At 43.7% G+C, this 13558-nt stretch overlaps 1 protein-coding gene across 3 annotated transcripts in view; it reads right to left on the bottom strand.

The window, feature by feature from the left end:
• Positions 1-254: 254 nt before the first annotated feature.
• nhsa (Nance-Horan syndrome a (congenital cataracts and dental anomalies)) overlaps positions 255-13558 on the bottom strand; it is a 54261-nt gene continuing 40957 nt past the window's right edge. Inside the window, exons 2-9 of one of the 3 annotated variants that reach the window (XM_075484747.1) lie at positions 12142-12294; positions 11654-11781; positions 10819-10881; positions 8860-9052; positions 6974-7105; positions 3705-6530; positions 3290-3413; positions 255-3208 (exon numbers count right to left, since the gene is read on the bottom strand). In XM_075484747.1, coding sequence (XP_075340862.1) covers positions 2590-3208; positions 3290-3413; positions 3705-6530; positions 6974-7105; positions 8860-9052; positions 10819-10881; positions 11654-11781; positions 12142-12294 — 4238 coding nt within the window. In that variant the 3' untranslated portion in view covers positions 255-2589. Of the gene's footprint in view, positions 3209-3289; positions 3414-3704; positions 6531-6973; positions 7106-8859; positions 9053-9590; positions 9969-10818; positions 10882-11653; positions 11782-12141; positions 12295-13558 lie in introns of those variants that run through there. The other 2 variants (XM_075484748.1, XM_075484749.1) reach the window with 2 other exon arrangements.

The following is a 13558-nucleotide window of genomic DNA, read 5'->3' as shown; positions in this document are numbered from 1 at the left end:
AAAAATTTGTGTTTTATGATTACTGTTATACAACTTTAAGCAGGCTGCTTCTGCTACTTAATGATTTTAGGTTTATGCTATGAATAAAATATTTTTCTATTATATTATATTCTATGTATAATCTTCACAGTGCAGCAAGTAACTGTTTGCTCAGCTTGTGCAATAACTTTCGAGAAGTAAAACATGCGCAGTTCTTCTTCTCTACGACGGCAGTCACCATCACCACAGACCCACAGAGTCATTTTCAAAGCAGTCACATTTATTTATCTGTTTATACACATTTGCTAAGCAGCTTGTTGTGCTAGCAGTTGGCTTCGATAAGATTTACTATGGGATTTCCACAACGCTTACTAAAAAATAAATACAAGACAAAAAGTGTTCCACAACTCGAAAATATACAAAGGTTTTGAAATCAATGTAAACTTTGAAATCATGTTCTTTTTCCTTTTTTTTTTCACTTAGAAACAATTCAACAACTTTTGTGACATTTCAGAAAAGTTATTGTATTTACAAGTTTGTACAAAAAACTCCAAAAAGCTAAGCTGATACCTACAGTACTGAATGTAGAGGTTGAGCCAGGGTCCAAATCAAATGGATCTAGTACCATATGCTCTGCTGTGATTCTCCTTTAGTACTTCACTCAAGTAAATGTGAGGAGAAAAACAGTCCAATGCCATCAACATGCTCGAGCTTTTGGCCATCTATGTCCTCCACTCCAAAAGTGTATCAGACTGTGAACATTATTCAAGGAAAGTTAAACAGCTCCATGAAAGGATCTATAAATATCTGCAGGTACAGCAAGAGACAAACAAATCTTTACAAACATCACTTTATCAGTGCAGACGAAAAAAAACAAAAAAACCCATCTGGAATGAAGGTTTAGAGGCTAAACTCATGGTGTACCCTGTTGTGTGTCGCTGCACTGTATGGAGTGTCGTTGAGGCCAAAATTGAGTTGGCATTGGCAGTGAACCTGCAAGGAAGAACAATCTTCTATCAGACAGCGTGGTCACATGGATTCTGTCAGCTGTTCGTCGTGGTCCTGTAGCGTCACACCAGTAAACACAATGTGCATGTGAAGTTCCTGGGACAGAAACACAGACTCGGAGTGCGAGGGGGTTCCAACTGAAACCTCACGTGTAGCTTATGGCTGTTAACGCCATGTTCCATGACTCTTAAATGTTTCTTTTCCTGTTCGTCTCCGCCACCAGTGTCTCAAATAACATCGTAGATTTGTCTCTTATAAACAAAATAATCATCTAAATAAAACCAGTCTTTAAAATACCAGCAATTCGCTGCTTGTTAAAATTGTAGTTCATTTATTCTTTTTTTTTAAAGGCGAAAACCAAATCTCGGGGCGCACAGAGAATTTCTGTGTCTGGTATAAAAATAAACGTATTTCGATTGTTAATTTACACAGAAAAAAGGAGAGTTCTATTTTGGATGGGGGGGGGGTCGAGGAGCATTTGACACAAAATAGCAGCAAATGCCAAAATCCTGAACAACTTTTTTTTTCATCAGACACGATAACCCGGCTCCACATTCGACATCCTCCGTCAAAGCTGAAAAATCCCAACCCCCCCAAAAAACACCGCTGCTTTGTCACTTATTCTGTCACTTATTGTCTCCTGTCGAGTAAAATAAGGCATATCTGATCCTCCTGAGCACTTTCCATTCATCTCTTCCAACAGTTCATAAACCCACCAAGTCAGCAAACCAGAAATGACCATTGTTCTTTAACCTTCTTCTTCTCTCTCTGCGATTTCACCACCTCTAGCTTTTTGATCACTTTTTCATCTCCCATATTAACACATGCTCCCTTCTCGTCTCCAGAGATTGTCAAGTTATTGCTTGCTAAACCATTATTAACGCATCTTGTTTATTGCATAACAGTTTTGAGATGTTGTAACAATTAGCTACATAAAAATGGAATTGATATCAAGCTTTAAAAAGGACTTTTTTTTTGTTGTAAATGCTGTTTGCAACAACAATAGAGAGACTCGAGGTTCACATATTGTAGTGGGTCGGGCCAGGGGTCAAAATGATTTGGTATAACTGGCTTAAGGAAATGTACAAGTTGTGTGTTTTATTGCATAGGTATTCACAGAATACATAGAGTAAATAATAATCTATTTTCACAAGGTACCAAAAAAAAGGTTCAGCCGGTGAGAATTATTTCTTAAACTATGGAGAAGAATTTGACAGCAGAACAGATATGATGAAACATCAATGTGCTGGACTGAAGGAAGGCAACCGGTTAGTGTGGGTATACATGGCTTTTGGAAATGTGCCTCCAACCAACAGGTACATTTTTCTTGTGCGGAATAATGAAAAAAAAAAAACAGTTTTCAGTCTCATCCACAATGACTATATTTCTGATTGCTTTTGTTGTTGAATCAAAATGATTAAATAAATTCTTCTGCCTCAAGCACATTTCATCTACATATATATCTATATATATCTATATATATATATATAGATATATATGTATATATTTATATATACACACATATATATATATATTTTAATTTCATTCTGGTCCATTTGTTTTCTCTCTAAATGTACATGATTCTTTCACCTCTGACCTTGCCTACATGGAGCCCTGTGACGAGCGGTCGTCTTGGGGGCTTCCGTCTGAGCTCTCTGTCTCCCCCTCAGAGATGGCCTGCATGGGTGCCGAGTACAGCCTGCTACGCACGCTGTAGCGGCTGCTGTTAGCAGGCGGGGGGATTCTGGAGCGCCCCTGTCTGGAAGCAGCAGATGTAAGGAAGGACTTTGGGGAGAAGCCCTCAGCGTTGGCTTTGGGATAGGGGCTGGAGAACTGGTCTTGTCCTGGCTGCTGCTGCAGGGGGGAGGCGGGCTCCTCCGGCTGTCTGGGGGACTCCGTCAGAGAATCTACAGGTGACTTAGTAACGGGGCTTCTGAGGATCTCTATAGCCGACATGCGGTAACTAGAGTCCGAGCGGCTTCCCTTTTTCAGCAGCAGCAGTTTAAACTCTTCGTTGGATGTGCTGGACTTCTTTACGTTCCTGTAGATGGGGCCAGGGGATCTGTGCAGGCCTGGTGGGGTCACCGCAGATGAGGGGGATGGCAGCGGGACCGGGGAGCTCACAGTGCTGGAGGGCGGCGTGTTTCCCGATGCAGCACCATGGCGGTTCCTCGCGCCCAACTCAGTGGAGTCCTTCCTCCCCAACACTTTCCTTTTGGACCTGAGGATGATGTAATGCATTAAACAATCTGTAAATCCTCAGCAGCACTGAAACAAAAGAGGCCCCGATCCAAACACTCACCTGTGAATCATAGCAAACAGATCTTCAGTGGTGCGGGACTTGCTGGGTGACAGAAACACGTTGTCATCCTCTGGTCTCGACTCATCGTGCGGTGAAGACGAGTTGTCACTGGGTGTAGAGTCTGCTGACAAACATTTTGACACATTTTAATATTTTTTCTGCTCTATGTTCTGTATCAACCTTCTTGATGCTTCCTCTTTTTATACATTAGTTCTTGGCACAAGCCTCAGCCATGACATAAAGAATAGTCATTCGTGACTTCGCTCATTGCCCTTTGTTACTTTCATTGGAACGGTGAGCCATATTCTATTTTCTGTCTCAAGCACTTTGTGAAATGAACAAAGTGTATGTATTATTGTCATTATTACAATGAAACAAGGGTTGGGAGGATACATCAGCGACATTGACAATCTACCTTTACTGGAGTAATCATCTGCCTCTGCTGTGGACTCCTCTTTGCTGTCCGGCGAGGCACTTTCGGCTGAAACACTCGATGAATCGTTTTCCACCCCACTGCTGCCTTCGTTGCTCAGCGAGCTCTCTTGTGATGTCTCCAGCTGGCTGTCAGTAGCAGGCGCTTCATCCAGACTGTTTGACCTCTTGGGTGAGCTGTGCAGAACTGGAGGAGATAGACATGTTTCTTCTTCAGTCAGTTCATGTTGATGCGGCAGTAAAGGCTCCAACTGTGAGCTGTAATCTCCAATGCAGACGAACGTTTCCTGTGACTCTCTGCACGGCTCTTCTTCATGACCAGAGGAGCTCGTAGGGACGTCAGAACCTTTCTGATCTAAACATGGTTCTAAGTACAGCCTGACAGATGTCATGCTTTCTGAAGGAGCCTCTCCTGTTTGCTGCTTACTCGCCTCGTTCCAAAGCTCTTTGTTTGCAGTAAACACTGATTCACACAGCTCTTTTGTGGATTCACTATGATGATGATGCGAGTTGTGCAGTGGGGGACTTTTGCGCTCTAAAGTTGGACTACTGGAGAGAATGCTGGCTAAGTTCACAGTGGGACACTGGAGTCTGGAAACTGCTTTGTCATCATGTCCTTCTTTGTGTTCTTTATTGATGGAGCGAAGCTGGACTGAGTGCAGCACTGACGGTGTGATGGACAGCGAGTGGGTGTTGAACACCTCTGAGTTGGGAGGTGCTACAGGTTTGGCCGTCACCACAGCATTTTGTTGGTTTTCTCTCTGGGTCCTGTAGGCAGAGGCCTTATTGCTCACACTGTCAAGGGCACTTAAGTCAAGGTGGGAGGGAGGAATAATCGGCAGTTCCAGATCTCTCTTCAAGGTTGCTCCGTCCCTGCAGGACCGTGACTGCAGAGACTGGGTGGACAGAGAGGACTTCCTCTCTGGGACTTTGGGCTTCCTCTTGCCACTTGCTGGGGACATTGGCCCAGGAAAGAAGGCGGAGGGAAAGGAGGAGGTGGGAGTTTCTGACTGACTGGAGTAGCCGCTGGATGGGCTGGCCAGGCCTGCCAGCTTCTCTGGCGACGTCAGCTTAAACTCCCCTTCCACTGATGGGAGTGAGGGGGTGGTGGCTCTGGAACCCGACTGGGATGTCTGGGACTCGGAGCCTTCCTGTGACTTGATGCATTCGATCACAGTCGTACCTGTCGCCGTGCTGGAGTTTGATAAGGATCGGTAGGGATCGCTGGATTTTAGATCATTCAGGAGCCACAGATCTGCATAGTCTGACTGTACAACGCCCTCATCCTTAAACGAGTGTGCATCTGTAGAGCTTGATACGCCGAAATCAGGTAGATCAGCTGAGCCCTTCACCCCCCAAACCACAAAGGGTTCTTGGACTAGCGTAGAGTTTTCTATGTGACCTTGCGAGCCAGACAAAACTAGCTGCAGTTTCCTCTCCTTGGAAGACAGAGGAAGTCGTTGCCCGCATGTAATCTTTGGTTCTTTCTTGTCAGGAATGTTTCCCTCACTGCAAATTTTTCTTAAGGACGAACTCCTCTTTGGTGGAGACGGCTTCGCCTTTGGTTTTCTTAAAGAGAGGCAGCGTCTCCCCAGCGTCAGGTGACCGCCAAAGTCCGACAGACCACAATCAGAACCAGGGGGTGCATAGTTATAAGTGAAGCTTCTGCTACCTTTCAGACCGCAGTCAAAGTGCATGGAGGTGTAGTAACCCTCAGTGTCTACAGAGTAGTGTGAGACCGTGTCTGCTTTCTCTGAGGGGGGTTTGTCAGAGAAGCTGCTCTCACAGGTGGCCATGCTGGTGTAGCTGGGGCAGCCCAGGCTGCTCTCAGCCTCTCTGCTGAAGCCCTGGGAGCGCGATGGATCTGCATGGGTATAACCCCATTCCCCCTCGACAGGTGTGCAGACTCCTACTTCCTCTAATATATCCATAGCTGTAGAGGAGAAGGAGCCTGCTCGCTGGGTCCTGAGTCCCTGGTAGGTGTCCAGCGTAAAGCTGGTCTGGTCGTCTGTAGTGTGAATGGCAGCATTTAAGGAGAGCTCAGAGTCACAGTGTGAGGAGCCCGTCAGGGGGGGGGAGGCTGCATGGGGGATCGTCTCCGACGTCTGGGAGGGGCAAGTGGAGCTGCTTCCACTCCAGTTCCCACTAGAAGACTGGTGGTCCTCTTTATGATCCATCTGCCCACCCAGCACCCCTGCAGCTGAGACAGAGCAGACGGGGCTGCTGAAGGTGTCGGAACTGGATGAGATCTCGTAGCTGCCCATGTCGGCCTTCCTGGGCAGCTGCGATCTGGCCCGTTCCATCCAGCTGCACTCCGGACTCTCCGACAGCTGGGTGAACTTCAGGCTCCCCAGCTGGTGCTCAGACATGGCCTGGTGATCGGTGCTCTCTTCTTCATCCTTCAGAATAATTTCCCTGTGTCCAGGCAGGAAGGCCTCAGTGTTAAAGAGGGAGAGGTCCTCCTCATCGTCGCTGTCATTGTGCCCATTGTTCATCATCCGACTGGTGTCTCTGGGCAGACTGCGTGAGCGCAGGCAAGCTCCCACAGAGGCTGTGAACATGGCGTCAGCGCTGTCGGGCAGGGAAGAGATGTTGCCTGCAGAGTGGGATAGTAGGAGGGACACTCCCTGGCCTCTTTGGACTCTGATCCTCCTCCGAGACGGAGCTCCTGAGATCAGAAATTCTTCCGTCTGGCAACCTGAGTCTCTGGTGTTGAGATGTCTGGCCAGCTCCTCGCTGGAAGGAGTGATATCTGCACTGGTGTGAACGATCACTGTCCGCTCTCTGGAACCAGGAGAGTCATCAGAGTCTGCCGATAGAAAGAAGCAAAAGCACCATAAGAAAAAGAGAATGCCATTTTACACATGAAAACTGGGACGTGAATACTAATCAGCTCTTCATACAACATTTCTGAGACTTGGGCTAATTTGTTTAAATATTAGTTTAGAGATCTTTTTTTTTTTTAAGGGTTTACAATAAATCAGAAAGGTTTTTGTAAGACGGTCATTTTTTTAGCGTGTCATTTTCTGTCATCTCTCCATTGAAAATAGTCAACAAGTTCTATAAAAGGTAAGCAACAAAATGTAAGTTTCTACAATGACTTTTAGGTTATTTTAGTTTTTAAAATATAATGGCAAAGAATTGCTGTTTGCAACAATGTCTTTAAAGTGAAAAAAAAAAAGGTTACCCAACAGCACTTCCATGACAGAAATCCTGTATTTCTGACTGACAGGGAGAGTTTAAATTGCGTACCTAAATCTTGCTGCACCTGTCTGGGAACTCCGGCTACAGTCCTCCGTCTCCTCAGCTTCCGTCTCCTCTGAAGCAAAGACTGCGAGTGAACAAGCGAGCAGCGCACACTAGCATCTCTGTCAAAGCCAACCCCTGCAACGGAGAAAGGACATGTGAGGAATCTTTTATTTGGTGGCAACTTCAGAAATTCCTTCTTTAACTCTCACGTCGTTGTGTAGAAAAAAGAAAAACAAAATACAAAAGAAATGCTTGGCTGAACTAAATTAGGTGCTCTAAGAAAATAGCAGTTAGGAGAGGCTGTTAGAGATCTGAGAGAGCTCAAAGCCACAGCTAGACAATGCATCTGCTTGAACTCAGAATGTGGAGTTATTTACAGCTTAATGGAATGTCTAAGCTGCAACATTTTTTAGAATAAACATAAAGAAATGGTAAACAGAAACATGTCAAATGACAAACATGGCAAAACGTGTTTTTGGGTTTACAAACCAAGAGAAGAGAGAGGAAGGCTTCTGCTTCAGTTTACCTCTTAATCCTCATGTTGCCCCAACGTCACATTATGACTATCATGTGACAACAAGTTGGGGCTTTCAGCACCATGGCAATTGTAGGACTTTGCTTACAATGTGCATTTTTATGTTCAACTGTCTCTTACTTAACTGAGTGTTGGCAGACAGCTCTCCTCTTGGGCCACAGAGACCGAGAGTAAATAACATCAAGCTGGCCTTTTCAACCATTTGAAATAGAACTAATTGGCATTCGTGTCACAGCATCGTGCCTCTTTGCATTTGCAGGCACAAAGTGTCAAAGATGACTTGCACATTGAGAGTGACACTGAGGCAGCATCAATGTCTATTAACAATGATACGGCTTTATGCTGAAATGCAGTGTTCTGCTTTTTTCCCCTAAATACTGCAAAAAATGCAGTATTAATGAGAGTAAAAAAACAACCAAAAAAACAGAAGTAAAAAGAAAGGAAGTGACTGTATGTATTTCATGGCACATTGTGCACCTTTTTGTCTGTTAGCTTTCTCACAATATTCACGGTTTCTGTGTGTTAAACAACCTTAGCTGTTGGTTTGAAACTTGGAAAATCTTATACTGCTGGGAGATGAGATGATTGGGACTAATTTGATATCATTACTAAGAGTATGAAGCTCTGGAAAAATTGACAGCTTAGCTTAACAGCTTCAGCAAAGACTGGAAAAAGCCGACCTAGCTAGTGCTTGGCAAGCACTAGTGATTACAAGCTTGTTCATAGCTTTACAATCTATAATATTTAAGCTGTTAAACAATGGGGTGATGGTAGGCAGAAGTATAATTTGAAAAACATGCTACTTGGCTGCCATGACTTAAATAAGAACACTAATATCATATATGTGCGCTAACCATTCAGCTAGTATAAGAAGACATTTAGCGTGACTTAGCTTAGCATAAGTATTGAAGGAAAGAAAATAAGCTAACTTGACCCGTCCTCAAAGTGACAAAGTCAGCTTATCAGTTTGTTTAAAGCTAATTTCTAAAAATTTTAACAAACTTTTTTCCAAAAAATTGGTTCAAAATATAAAATTCATTAATTTAATTGGATGTTGGTAACATATATTATATATATAATATATATATATATAATATATATATATATATATATATATATATATATATATATATATATATATATATATATATATATATATATATATATATATATATATATATATTCCAAAGACAACATATTATGTTCTGAAACTGCATATAAGAGGCGATGCGCTTACGTTACTCAGTAGGCTATGTCATTCCATGCCTTTATAAGAGAAAAAGAAGGGCACAGCAGCTCTGCCCTGTCACAATAAACAGATTTAGCCTGAAAACAGGAAGTGATTTAAATTTACCAGTCACATTAATAGGGATGACACATGAGTTGACGACTTGGGAATTGGTTTTCATTCTCTCCTCTGGGGTAGGCAGCGGCAGAGCTTTAGACCAGTTAGTCTGCTTGTCCAGGGTGGAGGGGATGTTAGGGATGGGAAACTTAGACCGGTGACCTAGAGCCACCCCGTCAGTGTCGGGGTCAGAGGGCGTAGCCTGCAACAGATGGATATTTGCATGATTAGATTGTTACGGTTAGATGGCGTTACATGAGAATTGGTGCGCCAGAGTTTAATAAACAAAAGAGACCAAACTCAGCTTCAGAGAGGGGAATGTATAGAGTACAGTGTCTCAAGTCAAGGATTACACTGGTATTGTCAAAGTGTTTATCTGGGAAAGAGCAGAAGACTAGATGTAGAGATTAGTGTCCTATTAATCCCAGTCCTATGGCTTACTGCCTGAACAGAGGCAAATCATTACACATGACCTTCTCAGCAGCTGAGGTTGGAATTGGAGTGAAATGAATTTATTAAGAAATGGAAGATAAAACATGCTTCAGAGCAAAGGAGAATGGAAAGCACAGGAAACATTCAAAGAATCAACTCATAGAGTTTTGTGCAGAGGAAAAAGAAAAGAAAGAGAGTTTAAACCTGACAGTGTCCGAGCTCGCACAAACTCATGACCAATGAAAAGCTTGATGCACACTGTGCAGTAAATCATAACAATCGCAAAGGAAGACGTGTCTTTCACTCACAACAACAGCGCAGGGCAGAGATGTAACAGAGTAAACTGTCATTTCCAGTCACAACATGCTGCTTTGGAAACTCCTGCTCATACTCCGGAAATCTGTGGCACCTCTGTGAGCTCTGTGAGCATAATAATGAGGCTCTGGAAAGATTTGAGAGGAAATACTTCACGGCAGCATTCCTCTGAGCTTCAGTATCATTCACTGCTTATTGCCCCCCCCTCCTGCAGACTTCCCCAAAAACTACAGATCTTTTTTCCATGGGCCCACTCAGACTCTCAAGTTGGAATTCTGAACTGAAGAGCATCTATCACTTAAATCTCCTTGTAATACAAACTTAGGATATCAATGTCTTACCTTAAGTTGCCAACAGAGAGACACGTGTGAAACTGGAAATGATTCTCTGGCTGAACTGGTTCCCACCTCCACAACCCGACAACCTCCCACCCCCATTTAAAGCCAACTCTCCAGCCTTTGTGCCCTCTGTTCCCAGCAGACCAATGAGACCCCGACAAAACCCCAGCCACAAAAGAAATTGGTTTCCTTGGAAACTTCTCCCAACTAGTAGAAGAAAAAAAAATCAAAGGGAGACCATTTACAGCTGATTTGTTGAGAGAGCAGAAAGGCGGTTTTAGGAGAGTCTGAGAGGCAGGATGAGCCAGACGAAAGAGTGAAAAAGTGACGGGGAGAGAAATGGAGGAAGAGTGGATACAGGAGCAGAGAGAAAAAAGGAGTGGCAGTGTTTGCTGTTTGTCTTTGTCTCATAGTGGGCATCGAGCATGATATATCTGACCAAAAAGCAGCTCAAATGGAGAAACATGAGGCTGTCAGCTGTGCAGTGAGGAAACCGCAGCACAGAGGGATCATGGGTAATCACAGACGCAAGATCCCAGAAGTCAACCCTGTCATTAGAGACCCAGCCTGCTGGGCGGCTGGGACTGCGGCCCTCACGCATACATTCCTCACATACTTCAAACTCAAAGCCTGGCCCTTTGCATGAACCCCTACAACAGCTTGAAAGCGTGTGACATGGTCGAATTGGATTAAACTTAAAGTGGTGACCTCCGTCGTTGGCCCCGTGCTCGGCGGAGCAAGATGCCACAGAAACTGTGAGGAGCCATGCATTTCAAAAGACTTTCATTATGTAAATTCGAGGAAAAAACAAACAGACAAGGTCAGGTGAAATAAAGTGAAATAAAGAGGAGTCAGGAGCCAGGTGGGAGGGGAGGACCAGTACCTTTCTGCTCCAGGGAGAGAGGTGGCAACATTCGGTGGGGGAGGAGGAGCGGGTGGATTGGAACTGAATTACAGGGCAAAAAAACAACAAGACAATAAAAACAAAAGACAGAAATGAACATGGGGATATTCTGCATGATCACACTGAGACGGTAATACAGGGATAAACTTAGAGGGAATGTAACAGAGATTTGGGTCAGAGCAGGCTGAATTAATTACCCCTGAGAACAATTAATGCAGCACTGGTGAGAACTGAATATGAATCGGGGCTGTGAAAAGGGAAACCATTCATCCCCCATACTTACAACAATATGATGGACATTACAAACACATTACACAGCCCACTTTCCTCTTTACCTGTGTTTGTGCTAACTGTGTGGCCGCATCTCTAAAATGCCTCTCCGGCTGCTCGGGAAGAGAGGAATATGACTTCATCACTTCAAAGGTTTAGGAAAAATCTGTCCATCATGCACGCTTAAAGCTGTATCAATATTATTGAAAATACAAATGAGCGGCACGTCTGTGCACGCTCAAATGTGGAAGAAGTGTCGCTTTGGATAAAAGCATCTGCTAAATGCATAAACATAAACAAGTGTTGTTTTTCACTTTTTTTTTTCCTTCAAGCCAGCTCCAGTATAGCACCTTGGACATAGGCATACAGTTAATAAGTTGACATATGAGATTAATTATTGACATGAATAATTCGCGGTTACGTTTTCATTTCAGTTGCTAAGCATTTAGTCTATATATCAACTTTGGATTTGCACAATGATAAGTGGAACATCGAGAAGATCTTTTACAGCTCTTCAGTTCAAAAGAGGCCAAAAATGTCTCACCGTAGTTGAACTTGTGCCCCTCTTTTCTTGCCTCGGGGTGACGGGAGGGGAGGGGTACATGGGCATCGGGGGCAAGTCTGAGATGGTTACCCTCCGATGTCTGCTGCCCGATGGGGTCCTCTGGTGATCTGGGGCAGAAAACACGTAAAAGGCTGATGACGCACTGTAACATACGCATCCAAAACACACACTTACGGTCTGTGACGAAGAGGAAAAAAGACAAACATTTCAAAGCAAAATTTGAACTCTGTGGCAAAGATGAAAAACGTTTGGTATTGATTAAAAGAGATGGTGACTGAACTCCAGAGCATACACTGGAGCGATGTGTTTCAGTTCAGTTGCATTTACAAATTAAGTCCACGAGGGGGCAGACCAACACAAGAATCCCAAGATCCAGCCCCTCATATAGGGATGCATCTACACCAGAGGTGATTTTTATTTAAGAACTTTTAAATGAAAGAGGTATAAAACAGGGAAGTGGGGCCCACCTTGGTCCAGGGCCCACAGGCTGAAGTTGGCTTGCCTGTGCAGCTCTTCTACACATGCTGGACGTGTGGAGGGGTGCAAAACGTTCCTCTGCTGGTGCCAGGGAGCTTGGAAATGTACCGTCAGCTTACTCTCCACATCCAGGTTAGATACGGCTGTCAGAGAAAGATATGGACAGGGTCAGCAAAAGTTGAAAAATAAAGAAAGTTATTATTTGAACTGCATCACAAATTATTTTCTAAGTCTATTAGACGACCTGTGCCAGCTGTTAATTACACAGATATCTTGTTACAGCCACGTTTAATCTGCCCTTCTCTACTTAGATACTATGCAATAGCTTATAGCTTGTTGCCAGTTTAGTGCAATCACTCAGTAACAGTTTAGCTAGCAGAACCAGACATAAACTAAACTCAAATTACAACATCATTGATTCATTTTGTATAAATAGGTTATAGCACACCAGATCTAAGGGTTCTGTTATCTTGGTAAAGTAAGTATAGCTTCACATTTTACTCAAACATGTTTGTGGTGACACACCGGTTAAGATCGTCAAGGATAACTCCACAACTTCTGACAAAAGTAAATTAAATCAGCCTTCCTTTGTGGCTGTAACGTGAGGCTGCATTATTGTAGCTGAGGCCTGAGAAGGAAAAGCAAGACAATCAGACCCAGTGTTAGCGGGACCTGTTTACTAATGCAATGCTATTCCCCACAGCCAAACAATAGGTCTTAATGTAACCTGATAGTGTGACTTTTATCCTCTAAACGTTGACCAATACCTGGACTAATCACACTGAACTCCCCCCACCCCACCAAACGCTCACACAACTCCTCAAGTTACAGAGCGGGAAATGCTTGACTCTGAAATTACACCAAAAGCATGAAGGTGCTGGATGAAAGGGAGAGGTTTGAGAGGGGCTGTTTGGTCTGTGTGCTGTTGTGTGTTTGAGTGCTGAACACCTGAAATGCACAGAGAAGTGACTCACAATAACCATGTGAACATTCAATAGATACGCCGTTTACCCAATCAAATGACCTGAGAATATTGTAAGTTTCAATTTTGTTTAAAAAAAAAGATCATCGACTGAAGTCAGACTTGATTCTGTCAAGCACCGTTTTTTTCTAAAACCAAACGTACAAGCAGCTTTTAGAAACGGACAGGAGTGAATAAAAAATAACAGCATAGTAAGATCGTTGGTGTAAGATTGCATATTCTATGTCTGAAATGAAACCTTAAGACTGTCATGAAGATTAACTGCTGAGTCTTTGCTTTAGCAGACAAGCACATCTGTCAGTCTTCTCCTACCTGGTGGATAAATCAGGACATGTTCATGACCTGCGAGCTCTGCTGAAACACACCCTGCCTGACCTCCATGTCTGATGAGGGGCGGCTCTGGCTGAGCACACTTCGAGTTTGGT

This window comes from Odontesthes bonariensis, chromosome 15 (assembly GCF_027942865.1).
Source record: "Odontesthes bonariensis isolate fOdoBon6 chromosome 15, fOdoBon6.hap1, whole genome shotgun sequence".
In the NCBI taxonomy this organism is placed as follows: domain Eukaryota; kingdom Metazoa; phylum Chordata; class Actinopteri; order Atheriniformes; family Atherinopsidae; genus Odontesthes; species Odontesthes bonariensis.
Note: the sequence above shows the minus strand (reverse complement) of the source record. Positions and strands in the feature narration are given on the sequence as shown.